The sequence below is a fragment of the Salmo salar genome, chromosome 11 (genome assembly GCF_965601325.2).
Source record: "Salmo salar chromosome 11, fSalSal1, whole genome shotgun sequence".
In the NCBI taxonomy this organism is placed as follows: domain Eukaryota; kingdom Metazoa; phylum Chordata; class Actinopteri; order Salmoniformes; family Salmonidae; genus Salmo; species Salmo salar.
Genome location: NC_138301.1, coordinates 76,641,182 through 76,665,601, shown reverse-complemented (window position 1 = coordinate 76,665,601; position 24,420 = coordinate 76,641,182). Strand labels below are relative to the sequence as shown.

At 39.9% G+C, this 24,420-nt stretch overlaps 1 protein-coding gene across 1 annotated transcript in view; it reads right to left on the bottom strand.

Moving 5' to 3' along the window:
• Nucleotides 1–3,948, bottom strand: part of LOC100380848 (serine/threonine-protein phosphatase 6 catalytic subunit) — a 38,828-nt gene extending 34,880 nt beyond the window's left edge. The window contains exon 1 of the mRNA XM_014127844.3: nucleotides 3,820–3,948. Coding sequence (XP_013983319.1) covers nucleotides 3,820–3,894 — 75 coding nt within the window. The 5' untranslated portion in view covers nucleotides 3,895–3,948. The remainder of the gene's footprint in view (nucleotides 1–3,819) is intronic.
• Between the last annotated feature and the right edge of the window lie 20,472 nt (nucleotides 3,949–24,420).

Here is a 24,420-nt window from a genome sequence, read left to right as displayed (position 1 = left end):
GTGCACTGGGTGGGTTTCACAGAAAAATACTGTACAAAGTTATATAGCTGAATAAACTAAGTTTGAGCCTATTCCTGGAAATATTGAACCACTGTAGTTTACATCAATTATAGTTTGTAAGTGGAAGTTGGAATAGTTATATTTGAGTGTTTCAGAGAATGGTTAGTGAGGGAGGCCCTGCTCTCTCGCTTCCCCAGTTGTTTAGTTAATTTTCATTCCAATCTCCTTTGCATTAGCGTAGCCTCTCCTGTAGCCTGTCAACTATGTGTCTGTCTATCCCTGTTCTCTCCTCTCTGCACAGGCAACACAAACGCTTCACACCGCATGGCCGCTGCCACTCTAACCTGGTGGTCCCAGCGCGCACGACCCACGTGGAGTTCCAGGTCCAGGTCCAGGTCCTTCTCCAACCAATCTCCTGATTCTGCCTCCTCAACCCTCCTCTCCTCCCTTTCTGCATCCTTTGACTCTCTATGTCCCCTATCCTCCCGGCCGGCTCGGTCCTCCCCTCCTGCTCCGTGGCTTGACGACTCATTGCGAGCTCACAGAACAGGGCTCCGGGCAGCCGAGCGGAAATGGAGGAAAACTAGCCTCCCTGCGGACCTGGCATCTTTTCACTCCCTCCTCTCCACATTTTCTTCCTCTGTTTCTGCTGCTAAAGCCACTTTCTACCACTCTAAATTCCAAGCATCTGCCTCTAACCCTAGGAAGCTCTTTGCCACCTTCTCCTCCCTCCTGAATACTCCTCCCCCTCCCCCCCCCTCCCTCCATCTCTGCGGACAACTTTGTCAACCATTTTGAAAAAAAGGTTGACGACATCCGATCGTCGTTTGTTAAGTCAAACGACACCGCTGGTCCTGCTCACATTGCCCTACCCTATGCTTTGACCTCTTTCTCCCCTCTCTCTCCAGATGAAATCTTGCGACTTGTGACGGCCGGCCGCCCAACAACCTGCCTGCTTGACCCCATCCCCTCCTCTCTTCTCCAGACCATTTCCGGAGACCCTTACCTCACTTCGCTCATCAACTCATCCTTGACTGCTGGCTACGTCCCTTCCGTCTTCAAAAGAGCGAGAGTTGCACCCCTTCTCAAAAAACCTACACTCGATCACGCCGTTGTAACAACTACTGACCAGTATCCCTTCTTTCTTTCCTCTCCAAAACTCTTGAGCGTGCCGTCCTTGGCCAGCTCTCTTGCTATCTCTCGCAGAATGACCTTCTTGATCCAAATCAGTCAGGTTTCAAGACTGGTCATTCAACTGAGACTGCTCTTCTCTGTGTCACGGAGGCTCTCCGCACTGCTAAAGCTAACTCTCTCTCCTCTGCTCTCATCCTTCTAGACTCATCTGCTGCCTTTGACACTGTGAACCATCAGATCCTCCTCTCCACCCTCTCCGAGTTGGGCATCTCCGGCACGGCTCACTCTTGGATTGCGTCCTACCTGACAGGTCTCTCCTACCAGGTGGCGTGGCGAGAATCCGTCTCCACACCACGTGCTCTCACCACTGGTGTCCCCCAGGGCTCAGTTCTAGGCCCTCTCCTATTCTCGCTATACACCAGGTCACTTGGCTCTGTCATATCCTCACATGGTCTCTCCTATCATTGCTACGCAGACAAGACACAATTAATCTTCTCCTTTCCCCCTTCTGATAACCAGGTGGCGAATCGCACCTCTGCATGTCTGGCAGACATATCAGTGTGGATGACGGATCACCACCTCAAGCTGAACCTCGGCAAGACGGAGCTGCTCTTCCTCCCGGGGAAGGACTGCCCGTTCCATGATCTCGCCATCACGGTTGACAACTCCATTGTGTCCTCCTCCCAGAGTGCTAAGAGCCTTGGCGTGACCCTGGACAACACCCTGTCGTTCTCCACTAACATCAAGGTGGTGACCCGATCCTGTAGGTTCATGCTCTACAACATTCACAGAGTACAAACCTGCCTCACACAAGAAGCGGCGCAGGTCCTAATCCAGGCACTTGTCATCTCCCGTCTGGATTACTGCAACTCGCTGTTGGCGGGGCTCCCTGCCTGTGCCATTAAACCCCAACAACTCATCCAGAACGCCGCAGCCCGTCTGGTGTTCAACCTTCCCAAGTTCTCTCACGTCACCCCGCTCCTCCGCACACTCCACTGGCTTCCAGTTGAAGCTCGCATCTGCTACAAGACCATGGTGCTTACCTACGGAACTGTGAGGGGAACGGCACCTCCGTACCTTCAGGCTCTGATCAGTCCCTACACCCAAAGAAGGGCACTGCGTTCATCCACCTCTGGCCTGCTCGCCTCCCTACCTCTGCGGAAGCACAGTTCCCGCTCAGCCCAGTCAAAACTGTTCGCTGCTCTGGCACCCCAATGGTGGAACAAGCTCCCTCACGACGCCAGGACAGCGGAGTCAATCACCACCTTCCGGAGACACCTGAAACCCCACCTCTTTAAGGAATACCTGGGATAGGATTAAGTAATCCTTCTAACAATTAAGTAATCCCCCCTATACTTAAGTAATCCTTCTAACCATTAAGTAATCCCCCCCCCATACTCCCCCCCCCCAAAAAATATAGATGTACTATTGTAAAGTGGTTGTTCATAAGGTGAATGCACCAATTTGTAAGTTGCTCTGGATAAGAGCGTTTGCTAAATGATGTAAATGTAATACCCAAGAAGACTCGAGGCAGTAATCACTGCCAAAAGGTGCTTCAACAAAGTACTGAGTAAAGAGCCTAAATACTTATGGAAATGTGATTTATTTAATTTGTAATACATTTACAAAAATGTTAACTTTTTGTTTCGTCATTATGGGGTATTGTGTGTAGAATGATGCGGGAAAAAACGAATCCATTTTAGAATAAGGCTAAGGTAACAAAATGTGGAAAAAGGTCAAAGGGTCTGAATACGTTCCGAGTGCACTGTATATACACACACAATAGGATATACTGTATAGATAGTGAATGTGCTATAAGTATGACTATTTAGAAATATAAAGTGGGAATCTAATGCCTTGGTCACGCAGTTGAATAAATTGTAGCTAACTTTTAGACCCGTTTCTGTGTTTGCAAGCATTGCCGTAAGAGGGCGCTGCACGCAAGGTGGTGGCAGAACATGGAAGTTCTTACAGAATGCCAGCAAAAAAAGCCTCCATTAACATGTTGGTTATTAAGAGTGCATTTCACACTACTTTTGGATTATAATTGGACTTTAAGGCTTGTATAAATGCCCTGCTTAATGTTGGTCATCATCGCAAATGAACTGTATTATACTTTAAAAAAACACTTCAACCAGTAAAATGCATCTTCGGCTACAGACTGTCAATGAGCGTTAGCATTCTAGCTAACAACTGCTGCATCCAAAATAGTTACTTTGCAAAGATCACAACCAAATATAATCTTATCGACTGATCAAGCATATGAGAAGAGTCGGGCCGTGAGTGACGTCAGAATGTCGCGTACTGGAAATGGGTCTAAATTATATAGTAACGGTTGAACAGCTGGGTTGACTGCGTGTGTGTTTATAATAAGAATGGTTGTAAGAGTTGAGTTAACGTTAGTCTCTAAGGTGCATATCTATCACAGGTCTAGCTAGTTAACTACTAGCGAGAATATACATATTTTCTACCTTGATTACCCCTAGGTTTGTCCCTACCATTTGTGACGTGCACAACTAAAAAAAATAGGCAAGTTAAAGTTACTTGCTAGCTGACGTTACCTAAATTAGCTGCTTCCGTTTCTCTGAATATTGATGTCGCAATAAGATGGGTATTGGCCTGATCGAATGCACTAACATAACGGTATTGGTTAAGTACACAAATAAAAAGTAAATTCTTGCTCACCTTTAGGTCGTTTTCTGGTAAATATTTGCACTGTCTTGCAATTTCAACATACTTATCCAAGTCCAACGGCGCCATTTTAAAAACAACAACCGCAGACACATCGGAAGTAAATTAGTATAACTTCCTGTTCTCAAGCGAAGTGAGTTTTTACAAAGATGATCTACTATATTGACAAGATCGTCGACAAACCACTCTAAAAATGGAAATACAACTCACGAAAGGCAGTTCGGGAGGAGGCGAGATCATATGGGAACGTTCTAGCAGTCTATCTAGACAATGCAAACATAACAACAGGGCTGGGCAGGTTACTTTCTAAATTTAATTAGTTAGTTACTAGTTCCTTGTACAAAATTGTAATCAGTAACTTAACTTTTGGATTACCCAAATTTAGTAACGTAATCTGAATACATTCAGTTACTTTTAGATTTCTTTCCCCTTAAGAGGCATTAGAAGACAAAAAACATCTATTGCAGGATAAATCAATGTTAAAGTTTACATAGCTGGCCATATATGGATGTTAAATTGCAATTTATGGGTTGGTTATGTAGGTTGCTTCTAACCCATCACGTTCTACTACATATAATAATACGATAAAATTATATCTTTACATTAAAAATTAAATTCTATCAGAATTCCAGTCATTCCAATAAATGTTATACCCCTTGATCTTCAAGAATAGGACTTGGAAATATGGAAGTATAGATCAGCCAAATTGTTGTACCTGAGCATAACCCCAAAAGTAAGGACTTATTAGCCAGCCCTACTCTGTTGTTTATGATTTGTTGTCATGGAGGACTGATTGTGCTCATTGATTCGAGTTGGAGATAAATGATGCGCTCATGGAATGGCATGCTTTGAGCACTACTGTGAAAAATGAATGCCATATGCTGCATTTGCTATAAGCCTATTGTTTACCTTTTTGTTGGTGACACTTTGATATATTGATAATATGCAGCTGTTTAAAGGGCAAATCCAAACAATAACAAAACAGCCGCCCCGCCTCTGTTTTGGTAAAAAGCTGAGGGATGGCCCTGGAGAAATGAAACCACTCTCAGATGAATAGACAGAGCTACAGATGCAAGGACTGACCATCTCTGTTCTTAAAATGATTGTTATAATCATGTTATGAGGCTACACAGTGTTTGTTTACATTGAATGTTTACTAACATTGGAGTAAAACAAGCTAATATTTGGGGTTCTCATGGAGTGTGACAGTTGAACTAAGCTCATGAGGCATTTCTAAGTTATATTCTTCAAGAATCAATGGATATATATATATATATATATATATATATATATATATATATATATATATATACAGTTGAAGTCGGAAGTTTACATACACTTAGGTTGGAGTCATTAAAACTTGTTTTTCAACCACTCTACAAATTGCTTGATAACAAAATATAGTTTTGGCATGTCGGTTAGGACATCTACTTTGTCCATGACACAAGTCGTTTTTCCAACAATTGCTTACAGAAAGATTATTTCACGTATAAGTCACTGTATCACAATTCCAGTGGGTCAGAAGTTTACATACACTAAGTTGACTGTGCCTTTAAACAGCTTGGAAAATTCCAGAAAATGATGTCATGGCTTTAGAAGCTTCTGATAGGCTAATTGACATAATTTGAGTCAATTGGAGGTGTACCTGTGGATGTATTTCAAGGCCTACTTTCAAACTCAGTGCCTCTTTGCTTGACATCATGGGAAAATCAAAAGAATTCAGCCAAGATCTCAGAAAAAAGAATTGTAGACCTCCACAAGTCTGGTTCATCCTTGGGAGCAATTTCCAAACGTCTGAAGGTACCACGTTCATCTGATCAAACAATAGTACGCAAGTATAAACACCATGGGACCACGCAGCCGTCATACCGCTCAGGGAGGAGACGCGTTCTGTCTCCTAGAGATGAATGTACTTTGGTGCGAAAAGTGCAAATCAATCGCCATAAAAAAGCCAGACTACGGTTTTTAAATGCACATGGGAACAAAGATCGAACTTTTTGGAGAAATGTCCTCTGGTCTGATGAAACAAAAATAGAACTGTTTGACCATAATGACCATTGTTATTTTTGGAGGAAGAAGGGAATGGCTTGCAAGTCGAAGAACACCATCCCAACCGTGAATCATGTTGTGGGGGTGCTTTGCTGCAGGAGGGACTGGTGCACTTCACAAAATAGATGGCATCATGAGGTAGGAAAATTAATTGGATATATTGAACAACATCTCAAGACATCAGTCAGGAAGTTAAAGCTTGGTCGCAAATGGGTCTTCCAAATGGACAATGACCCCAAGCATACTTCCAAAGTTGTGGCAAAATGGCAAAAAGTGGCCATCACAAAGCCCTGACCTCAACCCTATAGAACATTTGTGGGCAGAACTGAAAAAGCTTGTGCGAGCAAGGAGACCTACAAACCTGACTCAGTTACACCAGCTCTGTCAGGAGGAATGGGTCAAAATTCACCCAACTTATTGTGGGAAGCTTGTGTAAGGCTTCCCAAAACGTTTGACCCAAGTTAAACTATTTAAAGGCAATGCTACCAAATACTAATTGAGTGTATGTAAACTTCTGACCCACTGGGAATGTGATGAAAGAAATAAAAGCTGAAATAAATCATTCTCTCTACTATTATTCTGAGATTTCACATTCTTAAAATAAAGTGGTGATTCTAACTGACCTAAAACAGGGAATATTTGCAGGGATTAAATGTCAGGAATTGTGAAAAACTGAGTTTAAATGTATTTGGCTAAGGTGTATGTAAACCTCCGACTTCAACTGTATATATATATATATATATATATATATATATATATATATATATATATATATATATACAGTACCAGTCAAAAGTTTGGACACACCTACTCATTCAAGGGTTTTTCTTTATTTTAACTACTTTCTACGTTGTAGAATTATAGTGAAGACATCATAAACACATTTCTTGAAAACAATGACTATTATTTAAAAAAAAATTTAGTTCAGAGGGAACTGCCATTTAACGTCAGTATCCAAATCTGTGTGTACTGGATTAAAACTAGAATCTGTGTGAACTAGTTAAGATCATTTAACAGTAGCATCCAAACCTGTGTGAACTAGTTTTAAGACCATTTAAAGTGAACATCCAAAGCTGTGTGTACTGTATGTATAACTATAACCTGTGGGCAGATGACAACCAAAGCTGTGTGTACCGGTTGTATAACTAGACCCTGTGAGGACTAGTTAATTAAGGCCTAAAAGAGAAAGTTCTGCGTGGACTAGAGAAAGCGCTATAGAAATAAAGGAGAATGCATTATAGAAAAGCGTAAGTAGTTATTTGGAGTCCTGCGTGGTACTGCCATATAATTAAAAATATGGATTCCTGCGTAGTACTGCCGTAAGAGCTATGCAGTCCTTCGTGTTACTGTCATGGGTAGTTAGGATAAATTACTTGAAATCCTGCTTGGTATAAAATGATATGGTGTAAGATAGTAAGGTGCACCTGTAATTGTTTTAAACCAAACCCCATTTTAGTAGTAAGAAAATTGTTTTTTAGAATTGAGGTCCACAGCCAACAGACAGCCCTAATAAATCAGTGGACGGGAAGAATAGTGGGACATAGTTGGAGAATTTATTATAAAAGTTATACTGCAGTGTGTGTAGGAGATGATTCAGTTTGGATCCAAGATCCCCCCCAAAACAATATTTAGTAATGAATCAATTTGACATTTTTAATAAGAAAGGAAGACGTTCCTAACCAAATACTGTTTGTTTTGTGTGTTTGCCTGAAGACTACTGGATGAATGAAAAAATTATGACGTGGAAATTGGTTGAATGACATTCTAAAAGTATGAAGTACTGACATAAATTGCGCCTAAAAAAAATCTAAAACTACTCTGGAACGCGCAAAATGACAAAATAATGTAGACATTTGCCTAAAATAGAATTATTTGAGCTGTACTGTTGCATGATGAGCGAGGAAGAGAGCTGGTTAGCCTAATTCATGGAAAATAAGAAACTAAACTGGGCCGTCAGTGGAAGTTGCCGAGAGAGAGATTAACTTTTAATTATTAACGAGACAAGGACATGAGGCTGAAAGCTGAAGACGGATATCTCATTAACCCCATTAATTAATGTGTGGACACACATTATTGTGAATGAATGAGCGCATAATGATGAACTATTAAACACTCTGATGGCTGCAAGATGGCGATGAAGGACAAGATAAAGTGGACTCCTGAGGGTTTGCAAGCACTTGACAAATTGAAACAGTTGCTGACCGCTTTTCCTTGTTTAGGTTTGCCAGATCATTCTAAACCATTTAATCTATTGGTGTTTGAAAAAAAAGAATAAATTAAAAGTGGTATTATGTCATTATACAGGATCACATTTGGAAGCACCTCATCTGGTAAGACAATTTCACATTCTAAATTGGTTGAAAACTTGGAAACTTGTTGCACTTCCTGTCTCTGTTAAAAACATGTTTTTCCCTACAGCTAACGAAGGAAGGTGCCCCACAACCTAGACGAAAATGTACCAGCCGATGAATTGTCATAGGCAACCCCAGTGGCCATGGGAGGGCTAGGACCGGACTCAATGCATCATGTTTGTTGCTTTTGTGGTCAGTCTTCTCATTGCAGCTGTTGTATGGGCCCTGGGAGAAGTGGCCACAATGCAACTGAAGAGTACCAGCATAGTCCCACGACGGGACTTTAATAACAGCTGAGCCAACGGCAGGCTCAGGACGGTAGTCCAGCAAACCATATCCACCACATTGTTTAAGAAGACAGAGATCGATGCATCAACGGATGAATGTCCTCTTTGTACAGATGAAGAGTGTACTTCTGTATAACTTTTCAATTGTTTAAATGATTCCCTTAAGAATGTTTTGCACCATGTGAAGGTGAAGTTAATTGGAAAGTTATTTAGAAAGTAAGAATTCACATTTTAAGTGGTTTGGACTGATTAAGATTTAGCAAAGTGAAAACGAACTAAATGTTTATGTTGTAAATATTTGTTAATGGTGTTAATACCGTGTTTGACTTATTGTATGGGGTCTTTAGGATTTTATTTGAGTGGATTTTTCACAGGATAGAAATTATACACCTTAAAGGGCACACAAATTAAATTTTCTGAAGTTTCTATTGCCAGTGTTTTGCTTGCACACGTGTTATTTATCCTGATAACAAATGTACTGACAAACCCAATGTAAACCTGGTACACAAATTGTTTGAAATGTTTTTAAATAATGTCTGAGGGTTTAGGGTAAACACCAAATGATTAGGAACAAGTTTATAATTTAGCAATAGTCCTATGTGTGATTCGCAACATGACAAGGACAGAGTATGAGGGGCACCTGTCTCTAATCAATTTTACTATTCCTTGAATTACCTTATAGGATATAATTAAGTTAAGGTAGGAGCAGATTTGCCACTTGTGGGAGTTCCCATAGGGGTAAATATGACTATGCAAATGGACTTACCATTCTTAATGGAGATACCATGTAACCCTGACATTCTATCTATTACACAACCACACAGGCCCACCGTCGTTTGCTAGGCCAGGTAATACCGGGTTTGGAGGATGGATCATGCAACTGTGTCTGACCGTTGTTCTAGTCATTTTATTGATTTTGCTGCCCATCCTCATGTTGAAGTTTTTCTGCAATATGTGTTGAAAACTAGTAACAAATTCAAGGCCAAATGTAATGTTAACTGTTGCCATGACCAGGTCCAGAATGCAGGATGTGAAGGATTAGCTGAGCCACCCTTTACTGCTGAAGACATTGATGTTTAACCTGTTGCATACTTAGAAATGTACCTGTTGTAGACAGAGGTTTGCTCTCACAAGGTCGGCTCAATGGGAGTGAAATATTGGCTGAACGCCCAGACTCTGTGATTGTCAGGTGTTCTCTCCTATGCAGCCGCACTCTGGGAGCAAACACTTTGCTGAGAAAGAATACACTTGGCTATCTTTGTTATACCTAATCAACAGCAGACACTAGCGAGTTAGAACTGTACATGGTATGTGTAGAAGGTTCAAAGTTTTACTCATCTCAATGACCCAAAGGAAGGTTATTTACTTTGGAAAACTAAATACCACCTGGAGGTTTTTGTCTTTTATAATGTTTTATAATGCTTAAGTGCTTATGTTTAATGTTGTATACAGTTTAACAATTATTTTATAGGAGACTGAGTCTCCTAAGGGGGGAATGTGAGAAATGATGTATTTACCTGCTTTGTTTAATATTAATAGTTAACAATTACAGTTGAAGTCGGAAGTTTACATACACCTTAGCCAAATACATTTAAACTCAGTTTTTCACATTTCCTGACATTTAATCCAAATAAAAATTCCCTGTCTTAGGTCAGTTAGGATCACCACTTTATTTTAAGAATGTGAAATGTCAGAATAATAGTAGAGAGAATGATTTATTTCAGCTTTTATTTCTTTCATCACATTCCCAGTGAGTCAGAAGTTTACATACACTCAATTAGTATTTGGTAGCATTGTCTTTAAATTATTTAACTTGGGTCAAACGTTTTGGGTAGCCTTCCACAAGCTTCCCACAACACGTTGGGTGGATTTTGGCCCATTCCTCCTGACAGAGCTGGTGTTACTGAGTCAGGTTTGTGGGCCTCCTTGCTCACACATGCTCGTTCAGTTCTGCTCACAAATGTTCTATAGGATTGAGGTCAGGGCTTTGTGATGGCCACTCCAATACCTTGACTTTGTTGTCCTTAAGCCATTTTGCCACAACGTTGGAAGTATGCTTGGAGTCATTGTCCATTTGGAAGACCCATTTGCGGCCAAGTTTTAACTTCCTGACTGATGTCTTGAGATGTTGCTTCAATATATCCAATTCATTTTCCATCCTCACGATACCACCTATTTTGTGAAGTGCACCAGTCCCTCCTGCAGCAAAGCACCCCCACAACATGATTCATGGTTGGGATGGTGTTCTTCGGCTTGCAAGCCTCCCACTTTTCCTCCAAACATAACGATGGTCATTATGGTCAAACAGTTCTAATTTTGTTTCATCAGACCAGAGGACATTTCTCCAAAAAGTACGATCTTTGTCCCCATGTGCATTTGAAAACCGTAGTCTGGCTTTTGTATGGCGGTTTTGGAGCAGTGGCTTCTTCCTTGCTGAGTGGCCTTTCAGGTTATGTCGATAAAGGACTCGATTTACTGTGGATATAGATACTTTTTTTGGGGGGGGGGATCAGCTTAATATTGCAGAAAGAATGTTGCTTCCATCAATGTAATTGTCTGCATCATTTCCAATCCCTCATATATTTTGAGGGTAAATACATGTATCCATATACATACACGCATGCATACATATACACATATATACATACACATACCTATATAGACATACATACTTTTTTTAGAATATACCTTTATTATTCCCCGCAAACCCTACCACCCTTCCCCCAAGTGGAGTAAACCAACTTAGGCTTCTACCTTCAGTTTATATATCTTATACACATTTTACAGACACAATCTATTTTGGAATAGTTATATTTTGTTTGTTTTTACTCCTTCCTCTATTTCTGATGTCCGTCCAGTTTTATTTCTATTTGCAAGTGTGCTATTTCACAAAAGTTCTGAGCCTATATACATTTTACAGACCCCATATGTTTTACATTGGTTATCTTGTTATTGGTCCCACCCTTCAGCTCCATTCAACCCCTCCCATCTAGCTCTCAACATCTTCCGTTTTGGATTTCTATTTGGCAAATATTTTTCAACTGTGCAGTGATGCTTCACAAAAGTATTGAACCTTTCTATTCTCATAGCTTCTACAGATTGTAAATAAAAAATAAAAAATGTTGCTAAAATAATTATTATATTATTGATTGATTGACTCTGGCTTTTCAAATCACCCAGTATTGCTATCTGCAGCGTTAGTTCTAGGCAAATGTTGCAATTCTTCAGCCATTCCTGGACCTGTGACCAAAAACGAGCTACATATGGACAATACCAAAATAAATTATCTAATGACTCTGCCTCCTCACAGCAGAATCTGCAGAGCTGGGAAGATTGTACCCCCCATATATGTAACATTCTATTGGTTGCAAGAATTATGTATAGTAATTTAAATTGAAAAATGTGAAGTTTTGAATCCGCCGTTGTTTTGCGTATCAATTCATAAACCATGTGCCATGGAATGGGTACATCGAAAATCTCTTCCCAACTACTTTGCAATCTATATGGCACACCTGTCAGATTTTTGGTCCTTAAATGAAATTGGTATATGTTTTTATTTATCACACTTTTCTTTAACCATTTATGTTCTTCAATACAGGGCCGACATACAAGTTCCTTACTTTTCCCCCTTCTACTTGCCTTATCCATTTTTGTGGTAATGCTGCAATTAATTGGTTGTAATTTTAGGTAGAGCAGACATTTCCATATGTCTGTGTTAGCTGTATGTGTGACATAACTCCACCAGTCCTATTTATGATATCATTCACCAAAATTATACCTTTCTTAAACATTTCGTTGAAATATACGCTTTTTTTTAATCAATTGGTATATTTCAGTTTAACCACAATATTTGTTATATTATTTGTTCTGTCTTTTCAGGTGGATTAAACTGAAATTTATATTAGATATAGATATTTCAGTTTAACCACAATATTTGTTATATTATTTGTTCTGTCTTTTCAGGTGGATTAAACTGAAATTGCAACCAATTTTCTAAGGCTTGTTTAAAAAATAACAATATTTTTGAGATTATTTCCTTTTCAAACAACCGAAAGTGAGCAGGTGTAATCTGAATAAAGGGGAAAACACCCTTATTAAACATAGGATGAGACATTCTTACCAATTTACTAGAGAACCAGTTTGGATTTAAGTATAACTTTTGTATGACTGATGGCTTTAGTGGAAGGTCTAATGCTTTAATATTTAATCATTTCTGCCCTCCGAATTCATATTCTTTATACAAATAGGCCCTTTTAATTTTGTCTGGCTTGCCGTTCCAAATTAAATTGCATATTTTTTTGTTCATATAATTTAAAAAGCAGGTCACTAGGTGTAGGCAAAACCATAAGCAAATAGGTAAACTGTGATATGACTGAAGAGTTAAAATCAGGGTGATTTTCCACAAATAGACAGATATTTTCCTTTCCATGGTAGCAAGATCTTATCTATTTTTGCTAACTTTCTATTAAAATGTATTGGAGTGAGATCATTTCTTTCTTTTGGAATTTGTATACTGAGTATGTCCACATCTCCGTCAGACCATCTAATTGGTAAACTACATGGTAATGTCAAATATTCATTTTTTAGTGATCCAATACGTAATATAGTACACTTATTATAGTTTGGTTTTAATCCAGAGAGGATAGCAAAAGTATCTAGATCCTCTATGAGGCCGTGGAGAGATTCTAATTGTGGTTTTAAAAGAAAACATGAATCATCAGCGTACAATGACACCTTAGTTTTTAAGCCACGGATTTCTAATCCCTTAATATTATTGTTTGGTCTAATTTTAACAGCTAACATTTCGATGGCAATAATAAATAGATATGCCGATAGTAGACAACCTTGTTTTACTCCTCTAGATAGTTTTAAACTTTCTGAGATGGAGCCATTATTTACTATTTTACACCTAGGGTTACTATACATAATTTTTACCCATTTTATAAGACATTCCCCAAAATTGAAATATTGTAGGCATTTATATATAAACTCCAGTCATACTTTATCAAAGCCTTTTCAAAATCAGCTATGAAAACCAAGCCTGGTGTCCCCGAAATGTCATAGTATTCTATTGTTTCCAGTACTTGTCTTATATTATCTCTAATGTATCGTCCATGTAAAAAACCTGTTTGATTAGGATGAATAATATCTGACAATACTTTTTTAATTCTATGCGCCAAGCATTCTGCTAGGATTTTTGCATCACAACACTGAAGGGTAAGAGGTCTCCAATTTTTTTAATGGACTGGATCTTTATATACTGCTCAAAAAAATAAAGGGAACACTTAAACAACACATCCTAGATCTGAATGAAAGAAAAATTCTTATTAAATACTTTTTTCTTTACATAGTTGAATGTGCTGACAACAAAATCACACAAAAATAATCAATGGAAATCCAATTTATCAACCCATGGAGGTCTGGATTTGGAGTCACACTCAAAATGAAAGTGGAAAACCACACTACAGGCTGATCCAACTTTGATGTAATGTCCTTAAAACAAGTCAAAATGAGGCTCAGTAGTGTGTGTGGCCTCCACGTGCCTGTATGACCTCCCTACAATGCCTGGGCATGCTCCTGATGAGGTGGCGGATGGTCTCCTGAGGGATCTCCTCCCAGACCTGGACTAAAGCATCCGCCAACTCCTGGACAGTCTGTGGTGCAACGTGGCGTTGGTGGATGGAGTGAGACATGATGTCCCAGATGTGCTCAATTGGATTCAGGTCTGGGGAACGGGCGGGCCAGTCCATACCATCAATGCCTTCCTCTTGCAGGAACTGCTGACACACTCCAGCCACACGAGGTCTAGCATGGTCTTGCATTAGGAGGAACCCAGGGCCAACCGCACCAGCATAAGGTCTCACAAGGGGTCTGAGGATCTCATCTCGGTACCTAATGGCAGTCAGGCTACCACATGGAGGGCTGTGCGGCCCCCCCAAAGAAATGCCACCCCACACCATGACTGACCCACCGCCAAACCGGTCATGCTGGAGGATGTTGCAGGCAGCAGAACGTTCTCCACGGCGTCTCCAGACTCACGTCTGTCACGTGCTCAGTGTGAACCTGCTTTCATCTGTGAAGAGCACAGGGCGCCAGTGGCGAATTTGCCAATCTTGGTGTTCTCTGGCAAATGCCAAACGTCCTGCACGGTGTTGGGCTGTAAGCACAACCCACACCTGTGGACGTCGGGCCCTCATACCACCCTCATGGAGTCTGTTTCTGACCGTTTGAGCAGACACATGCACATTTGTGGCCTGCTGGAGGTCATTTTGCAGGGCTCTGGTAGTGCTTCTCCGGCTCCTCCTTGCACAAAGGCGGAGGTAGCGGTCCTGCTGCTGGGTTGTTGCCCTCCTACGGACTCCTCCACGTCTCCTGATGTACTGGCCTGTCTCCTGGTAGCGCCTCCATGCTCTGGACACTACGCTGACAGACACAGCAAACCTTCTTGCCACAGCTCGCATTGATGTGCCATCCTGGATGAGCTGCACTACCTGAGCCACTTGTGTGGGTTGTAGACTCCGTCTCATGCTACCACTAGAGTGAAAGCACCGCCAGCATTCAAAAGTGACCAAAACATCAGCCAGGAAGCATAGGAACTGAGAAGTGGTCTGTGGTCCCCACCTGCAGAACCATTCCTTTATTGGGGGTGTCTTGCTAATTGCCTATAATTTCCACCTGTTGTCTATTCCATTTTCACAACAGCATGTGAAATGTATTGTCAATCAGTGTTGCTTCCTAAGTGGACAGTTTGATTTCACAGAAGTGAGATTGACTTGGAGTTACATTGTGTTGTTTAAGTGTTCACTTTATTTTTTTGAGCAGTGTATATGCCACTTATGTGATGATCCAACCACATTCAGACCCCATCAACACTTTTTTAACTTTTGGTGCCAGAGAGAATGGCATAAGAAAGTAGTCAAGACGACTAGCTTGATTAAGCCTCTGCCATGTATATCTCACTAGGTCAGGGTATTTAAGCCTCGATATATCCACTAATTCCAATATATCCATGACATTCATGATTTCCTTAAGAGCATGAGGGTGATAGTTTGTAGTGTGATTTCCTTTCCGGTCCATAGAGGTTTTTAAGACTGTATTAAAATCTCCCACCACAATAATAGAGTCTAGTGTTGCTTGTAGAGTTGATCAATTCTTATATATATTTTCAAAGAAGCTTGGATCATCATTATTTGGACTGTATAGGTTAATAAGCCATATTTGTTTATTGTCCAATAACATATTTAACATTATCCATCTACCTTGATGATCTGTTTGGAGAATTTGCATATTTGGATCAAAATTACTTTTAATTAAAACCATCACCCCTTTTGAATTTCTTTGCCCATGGGAGAAATATATTTCACCCCCCCAGTCCTTTTTCCACAAAACTTCATCTAAAATTGTTGAATGGGTTTCCTGTAAACAATAGATATTATATTCCTTCTCTTTTAGCCAGGTAAATACTGATCACCTTTTCTTATTATCTGCTAGGCCATTACAATTATAACTGGCTATACTTATTTCACCACTTACCATAATGAGACACAACTTTCAATTCTATTTATCAAAATATATGTTTGTAAGCGTACCATTAAAAAGTAACATGATGATTGAGTGTCTATATAGCTGTACCATGATAGTTGCATTGCTACGAAGTAAACCTCCAATTGGTCCCCACTATTCCATCCTCTAAAAGCCCTCCTCATCCCAAGTTGGGTTGTCATCCCAATGCCCGGGCAGACCACCCCCGACCCCCCGTATCCCATAGCCCTGAAAAGACTGGGTCCATTCCTTTAAAAAAGAGCACAGAGTGCCATTTACAGAACAGAAGTACATCAACTGCCAAATGCATTTCCATCGCCCTCACCTCAATTTGTATTATATATAGCCATAAAAAAATATATATATATATATATTTTATTAATATTTGTAGTAATGTAGGCAATTTATGAAAAGGATTTTACCTCTCACCAGTCTCGCCATTATCAAAATTACATTATTACAAGCAATTATTATATTAGCAAACAATTGTTGTGAATCATCCTCTATTGTCCCTAACATCTTTTACTCCTTCGCAACAGTTGTGGGATAGGCACATACACCCACACACTCATATACACTCAACCCTTTCCCCCCACACAACCATAGGCTTACATTCTCAATAGTTGCACCATCCCAGAGCCCAACTCAAGAAAGGTCTTGATTTACAAATGCATATACAGTTGCAGCTGTATGAGAAGGCCTGCAAGACCGTGCAAAAAATGGGCAGAAATGGAGAGATTTTATTAACCATTGTCATGTCCTAGATGATGGAAGTCAAATGTACACCTTTTCCCTGAAACACCCACAACACGGTCCCCCGTATTGACCATATTCCCAAGTGTAACAGTTGTTAAAGTACTGTGTGAATTTCACCAGGTTCATATATTAATATGGCATGTTGATTTGTTATTATGCATGCCTGCATCCTGGGAGTAAGGGAGTGTGTACTTACGTTTTGCCCTGCGTGCTCAAATCATTTCGTTGCACTATGAGAGGTAGGCACGCTTTTTCTGTCGTCTTCAGAAAAGTTTGATTCTTTTAAGCACAAAGTCATACACACAGTGTTTTGTTCATGAATAATGTTGTATATTTAGAGGTTACTCATAAGTGGATGGTATTGTTAAGATGCACTTGTACCTGTACTTTTTAGGATGATATTAACATTCTGAATTCAACATGTGGTTAATAGCTAGCTAAGGTATTAGCATGCTATTGTATGTGTGAACGATGGCTAGCTCCTCGAATGATCCCAGTCCCTTGTATTGTGCATCTGTTGTAGAAAGAGGCGACGATTCGCAGAACATATGTGCTCTACAAATGTTTTATTGTCTTTTGGATGCAGGCATGTGGTTTTATCTATGTAAAATATATGTTATGTGTTGATGCATAATAAGGAGAGGCTGTACTAATTTTTGTATTCTAAAATCATTTTGATGCACTATGAGAGAAATAGGCGATGATTCACAGAACATATGTGCTCTACAAATGTTTTTCTTTTCTTTTGGATGCAGATGCAGGATGCAGAGAGTGAATTCTGCTTAATTAAAACTACCTGATCTCCAAAGTCCACGTCTATAGTCTCAATCAACCACACACAAAGCAGAGTTACAGCGGTGCAGTACAGCACCGGTTAAACAAGCATTTCCATGCAGTCAGACTTTTGATTTTGTGCCACCAGGGCCACAATAATATACCCCCTCTCTGAATGTCCGAGTGTGACCCCCTCCCCATGGGTTACTGCAGCTAGTGTTGCCAGCACTGCCACTGCCTGGGTGGTGGCACCCCACCGGAGTCCCCACCAGCTAGGTACAAGGTCGTCAAGGTTCTCATTAGCAGCTTTGAGAATTTCCTTGTATAGTATGCTCTCCCTTTAGGGGGGGTTGGCTTTGCAGGACCAACCCTGCCAAGCAGGCTCAGAATCTTGAGGGGGCAGTGCTGCTCTAGGTCTCTGACCACATTTTGGCTGCATACAGACCACTTACAGCAGGCCCATAAAACAGTTAGGGCCTTCTCCTTAGTATCTGGGTCATTCAGGTGTGTGTCTAGGGTATAGGGTTGTGGACCGTTCCATCAATATAGGATGATAAATAAATAAATTAGATATCATTTATTTAAAAATGTAGTTCCCCATGATAGGACAATAAATAAATTAAATGTATAATTTATTTTAAAACTGTTCCACCATGATAGGACAATAAATAAATAAATAAGACGTATAATTCATTATAAAAAGTATAAAAAGTATATCCATCATCTGAACAACATTGAAAGCTCTCTCACACCCCTGCTCACAGCAATACATTGGTTCTAGGATATGCAACCATTTCATTTCTCACTCAATGCCACACTTTCCCAAACATAACAAATAAAATAAAAAATAAAACACACACCACACCATCCACACATACTGTGCCTTCTGCTTACTGAGTTTTTATCTTCACCATGTTGAATTAGTGCTTGTGTGTTCCAGTTAGTTATATTTTAAGATATATAGAAAAGCTGTAGCTCAGTTGGTAGAACATGGTGTTTGCAACGCCAGGGTTGTGGGTTCGATTCCCACGGGGGGCCAGCACAGGGAAAAAAAAATGTATGAAATTAAATGTATGCATTCACTACTGTAAGTCGCTCTGGATAAGAGCGTCTGCTAAATGACTAAAATGTAAATGTAATTTTTTATTGTATTGTGACAATCCATAACCGGGCTAAAATTGTGTTTCATTATTTCCCTCATCTATGAAGACTTTGAACAACTGGTTATCAATATATAGTTTATCGACGACGAGAGCTACTCGTTTCCCTTTAATCTATTTTCTTTGAAAATTGGATACAGAACTTTACGTTGTTCTGCAATTTTCTTTGGGAACTGATCATTCATGCCAATTTTGGTCCCAGCAAGTCTTTTACCCAGGCTTTTAACCATTATTTTATCTTTAAAGGAAGCAAATTTGGCAACGATTGGGCGTTCGTACCTCTGTCCGAAGCGGTGTACACATTCAAGTTGGATTTTGTTGATAGCTTCGTGTGGAATCTGAAGCGCTGTAAGGAGGAACTCTCTAACTACAGATTCAGGAACTTCTTCTTTCTCTTGGATACCTGTAAGTACCAGATTCTCTCTCATGGATCTAGTCTGTATGTCAAGTAAGGCTTCTCTCTGGATATAGTAACTTTGTACCTGTTTCCTCCAGCATCTTCACAAGGTCCTTTGCTGCTGTTCTGGGATTGATTTGCACTTTTCGCACCAAAGTACATTCAATTCTAGGAGACAGAATGCGTCTCCTTCCTGAGCAGTATGATGGCTGCGTAGTCCCATGGTGTTTATACTTGCGTACTATTGTTTGTACAGATGAACGTGGTACCTTCAGGTATTTGGAAATTGCTCCCAAGGATGAACCATACTTGTGGAGGTCTACAATTGTTTTTGTTGGCTGATTTCTTTTGATTTTCCCATGATGTCAAGCAAAGAGGCACTGAGTTTGAAGGTAGGCCTTGAAATACCTCCAATTGACTCAAATGATGTCAATTAGCCTATCAGAAGCTTCTAAAGCCATGACATTTTCTGGAATTTTCCAAGCTGTTTAAAGGCAGTGTCAACTTAGTGTATGTAAACTTCTGACACACTGGAATTGTGATACAGTGAATTATAAGTGAAATAATCTGTCTGTAAACAATTGTTGGAAAAATTACTTGTGTCATGCACAAAGTAGATGTCCTAACCGACTTGCCAAAACTATAGTTTGTTAACAAGAAATTTGTGGTGGTTGAAAAACTAGTTTTAATGTAAACTTCCGACTTCAAATGTATATGCTTAACAATAGTAGGACATTTTCTTAACCTGTTAGGGCTAGGGGGCAGCATTTGCACGTCTGGATAAAAAAAATGTACCCGATTTAATCTGGTTACTAATCCTACCCAGTAACTAGAATATGCATATACTTATTATATATGGATAGAAAACACTCTAAAGTTTCTAAAACTGTTTGAATGGTGTCTGTGAGTATAACAGAACTCATTTGGCAGGCAAAACCCTGAGACATTTTCTGACAGGAAGTGGATACCTGATGTGTTGTATTGACTTTAAACCTATCCCATTGAAAAACACAGGGGCTGAGGAATATTTTGGCACTTCCTATTGCTTCCACTAGATGTCACCAGCCTTTACAAAGTGTTTTGAGTCTTCTGGAGGGAGATCTGACCGAACAAGAGCCATGGAACGATGATGTCCCATTAGACACCTGGCGCGCGAGTTCATGTTGGGTACCCTCGTTCCAATACGTTATAAAAGAGTATGCATTCGTCCACCTTGAATATTATTCATGTTCTGGTTAAAAAAGGCCCTAATGATTTATGCTATACAACGTTTGACATGTTTGAACGAACGGAAATATATTTTTTCCCCTCGTTCATGACGAGAAGTCCGGCTGGCTTAGATCATGTGCTAACAAGACGGAGATTTTTGGACATAAATGATGAGCTTTTTTGAACAAAACTACATTCGTTATGGACCTGTGATACCTGGAAGTGACATCTGATGAAGAGAATCAAAGGTAATGGATTATTTACATAGTATTTTCGATTTTAGATCTCCCCAACATGACGTCTAGTCTGTATCGCAACGCGTATTTTTCTGGGCGCAGTGCTCAGATTATTGCAAAGTGTGATTTCCCAGTAAGGTTATTTTTAAATCTGGCAAGTTGATTGCGTTCAAGAGATGTAAATCTATAATTCTTTAAATGACAATATAATATTTTACCAATGTTTTCTAATTTTAATTATTTAATTTGTGGTGTTGACTTGACTGCCGGTTATTGGAGGGAAACGATTTCCTCAACATCAATGCCATAGTAAAACGCTGTTTTTGGATAGAAATATGAACTTGATAGAACTAAAAATGCATGCATTGTCTAACATAATGTCCTAGGAGTGTCATCTGATGGAGATTGTAAAAGGTTAGTGCATCATTTTAGCTGGTTTTATGGTTTTGGTGACCCTGTCTTTGACTTGACAAAACATTACACACAACTCTTGTAAATGTACTGTCCTAACATACTCTAAATTTATGCTTTCGCCGTAAAACCTTTTTGAAATCGTAAAACGTGGTTAGATTAAGGAGATGTTTATCTTTCAAATGGTGTAAAATAGTTGTATTTTTGAAAAATTAGAATTTTGACATTTATTTGGATTCAAATTTGCCGCTCTTGAAATGCACCTGCTGTTGATGGAGTGCACCACGGGTGGCACGCTAGCGTCCCACCTAGCCCATAGAGGTTAACTATTAATGCCATGCTTCTGTAAAGGGATGGTTCCTCTCTAGCTCCCTGCAGCTGGTCTGTGAGTATAGTCAAGGACAAGGTGTGACCCGAGATAGAGATAACCTGAGGAGTAGAACAAACCCCTATTTTTTTCTAATCATCTTTGCTTCTGAGAAACTAGGCCGGGGGGGGGGGGGGGGGGGGTAAACAACACCCGGTGCACATAACCACAAGATAACCACAAGATGAACACAAGGTAGCTCATGATGCCCCGATCTGCATGGGAGGGGTGGAACCAGCCATGGCTAAGCATTTTTAGGTCTGCTATATAGGACCTCTGTGTTTTCTGTATTGTTGAGCTCTCAGCCTTACACTCGAGTGTGGGGTTGACCAGCTACATTATTGCAATTCTTATTAAATAAAGATGATTGTTTGAAGAAATGACAGTCTCACTCACTTGGTTAGAATTTCCACCACAGCCGGCACCACACATGTGGAGATCACCCATTCACCTACTCTGCGTCTCACAAAGACATGGAGGTTGAAAGCAAAAATCTCAAATTTGGACTCATCAGACCTAAGGACAGATTTCCACTGGTCTAATGTCCATTGCTCGTGGGTCTTGGCCCAAGCAAGTCTCTTCTTCTTATTGGTGTCCTTTAGTAGTGGTTTCTTTGCAGCAATTTGACCATGAAGGCCTGATTCATGCGGTCTCCTCTAAACAGTTGATATTGAGATGTGTCTGTTACTTGAACTCTGTGAAGCATTTATTTGGGCTGCAATCTGAGATGCAGTTAACTCTAATGAACTTATCCTCTGCAGCAGAGGTAACTCTGGGTCTTCCTTTCCTGTGGCAGTCCTCATGAGAGCCAGTTTCATCATAGCGCCTGATGGTTTTTGCGACTGCACTTGAAAAAACATTCAAAGTTCTTGAAATTTTCCGCATTGACTGACCTTCATGCCTTAAAGTAATGATGGACTGTCGTTTCTTTTTGCTTATTTGAGCTGTTCTTGCTATAATATGGACTTGGTCTTTTACCAAATAGGGCTATCTTCTGTATACCAACCCTACTTTTTCACAACACAACTGATTGGCTCCAACGCATTAAGAAGGAAAGAAATTCCACAAATTAAGAAGGCACACCTGTTAATTGAAATGCATTCCAGGTGACTACCTAATGAAGCTGGTTGAGAAAATGCCAAGCGTGTGTAAGCTGTCATCAACTCAAAGGGTGGCTACTTTGAAGAATCTCAAATATAAAATATATTTTGATTTGTTTAACACTTTTTTGGTTACTACATGATTCCATATGTGTTATTTCATAGTTTAGATGTCTTCACTATTATTCTATAATGTAGAAAATAGTAACAATAAAGAAAAACCCTTGAATGAGTAGGTGTGTCCAAACTTTTGACTGGTACTGTATATATATTTTATATGTCCAAAAAAATGGATGTAGCAACTACAGATTTCCCCTTTAAGTCTTTCAAAAATGGTGCGAATTTGAGCATGTGTTCATTTTTTATCAGCATGAATTAGATTGAGCAACAAAAGCCCCACTTTTATTTCATAGGCTGGGATCCGCACTATGCAGCTGTTGCAAGAGTGCATTTTTCACTGGCTGTCCACTGGTTTCAAAAACAATGATTGATAGGCAGCCTAAACTTCTTGAATTCAACCACTATACACATTTAGATTTGTGATCAGTCATCCACAACAACCCCAATCCGTAAGGCGCAAATAGCTAAATGAGAGAGCAGCAGTGTGATTCCCATCAATGCGCTGTGTAGATATCAATAATAAGTGATATACGTATCACCGTAGACTACATCAATGCTGTCATCCTTCCCTCCAAGCATTTATTCAAGTTGGATAATCTTTGGATGCCGACAGCAGTCGCTTGTGTTATTGACTGTACGTTTGTTTATCCCATGGGTAACTCTGTCTTTGGTTTTTGTCGCACTTCTTTGCTTTATCTCGGCCAGGTCGCAGTTGTAAATGAGAACTTGTTCTCAACTGGCCTACCTGGTTAAATAAAGGTGAAATAAAAATTAAAAAATACCAAAAATAGCTTGGACTGTAGCCTACAAAGCATATTTCTGATTTCTGATTCCATGTGTTATTTCATAGTTTCGATGTCTTCACCATTATTCTACAATGTAGAAAATAGTACAAATAAAGAAAAACCCTGGAATGAGTAGCTGTGTCCAAATATTTTGTGCCACCGACTTAGTCTGGTTTTAATTCCAATTTGTCTCCAAATTAATAATTGAAATTGAAAAGGTGTGCCACCACCTAGTGGTGGTCTCAAAGACATGCAGAGTTGGAATATAGTTACAACTGTCCCAGTGTCCTGGTAAGAAGATGGAAATGACCAATAGGAGACAAGTGTACAGAACACATGTTTATTGCCATGCTCAAGACAGGCAGACAGGGAGTGGACTAGTGAAGGTGTATAGTGTTGTATTGGTTTCTGTAATGGAACAGAAGAAACGAGGAATCTATTACACAACTGCAAAGGTTAATAGCAATGTAGCATGTAGCACAGGCTAACAGTAATAGCACCGCTGTTGTAACAGTAATAGCGATAATGTCTACTATATAATGACTAGGGATTAGCATGCAGCTAATAGCACTGGGCTAGTGAGCAGGACATAGCACCATAAACACTATGTACATTAGCAGGGAGCTAGCATAGTATACAATATATACATTAGCAGTACCTGGTGGTAGCGTAACACAGTAAGCTATAGAATATGAACAGGGCCTGCTAAAAGGTTAGTCCTTAGCAGTCCTAATACCATACAATATTAAGCATAGGCAATAACTGTAGGCTAGCATAGGCCTCAGGCTATAAGCCGTTATAGCAAAGTGTATATAGGGTATCAGCAGTTAGCGGCTAGAGGTAGCATGCTATGGGCTAACAATGCTAATAAGTAAACAAACAGCTGTCTTGGTAGAGGCTAGGGACATATGAGGAAGTGACATCACCGGTTGGTCATTTTAGATGAGTAACAAGAAGGACTAGCTGGTAGCCATCTTGGGTTACATTATGAATAAAAAATATATAACAATTCAACAATAGAATTCACACATCGTATAATAAAATCTTGGTG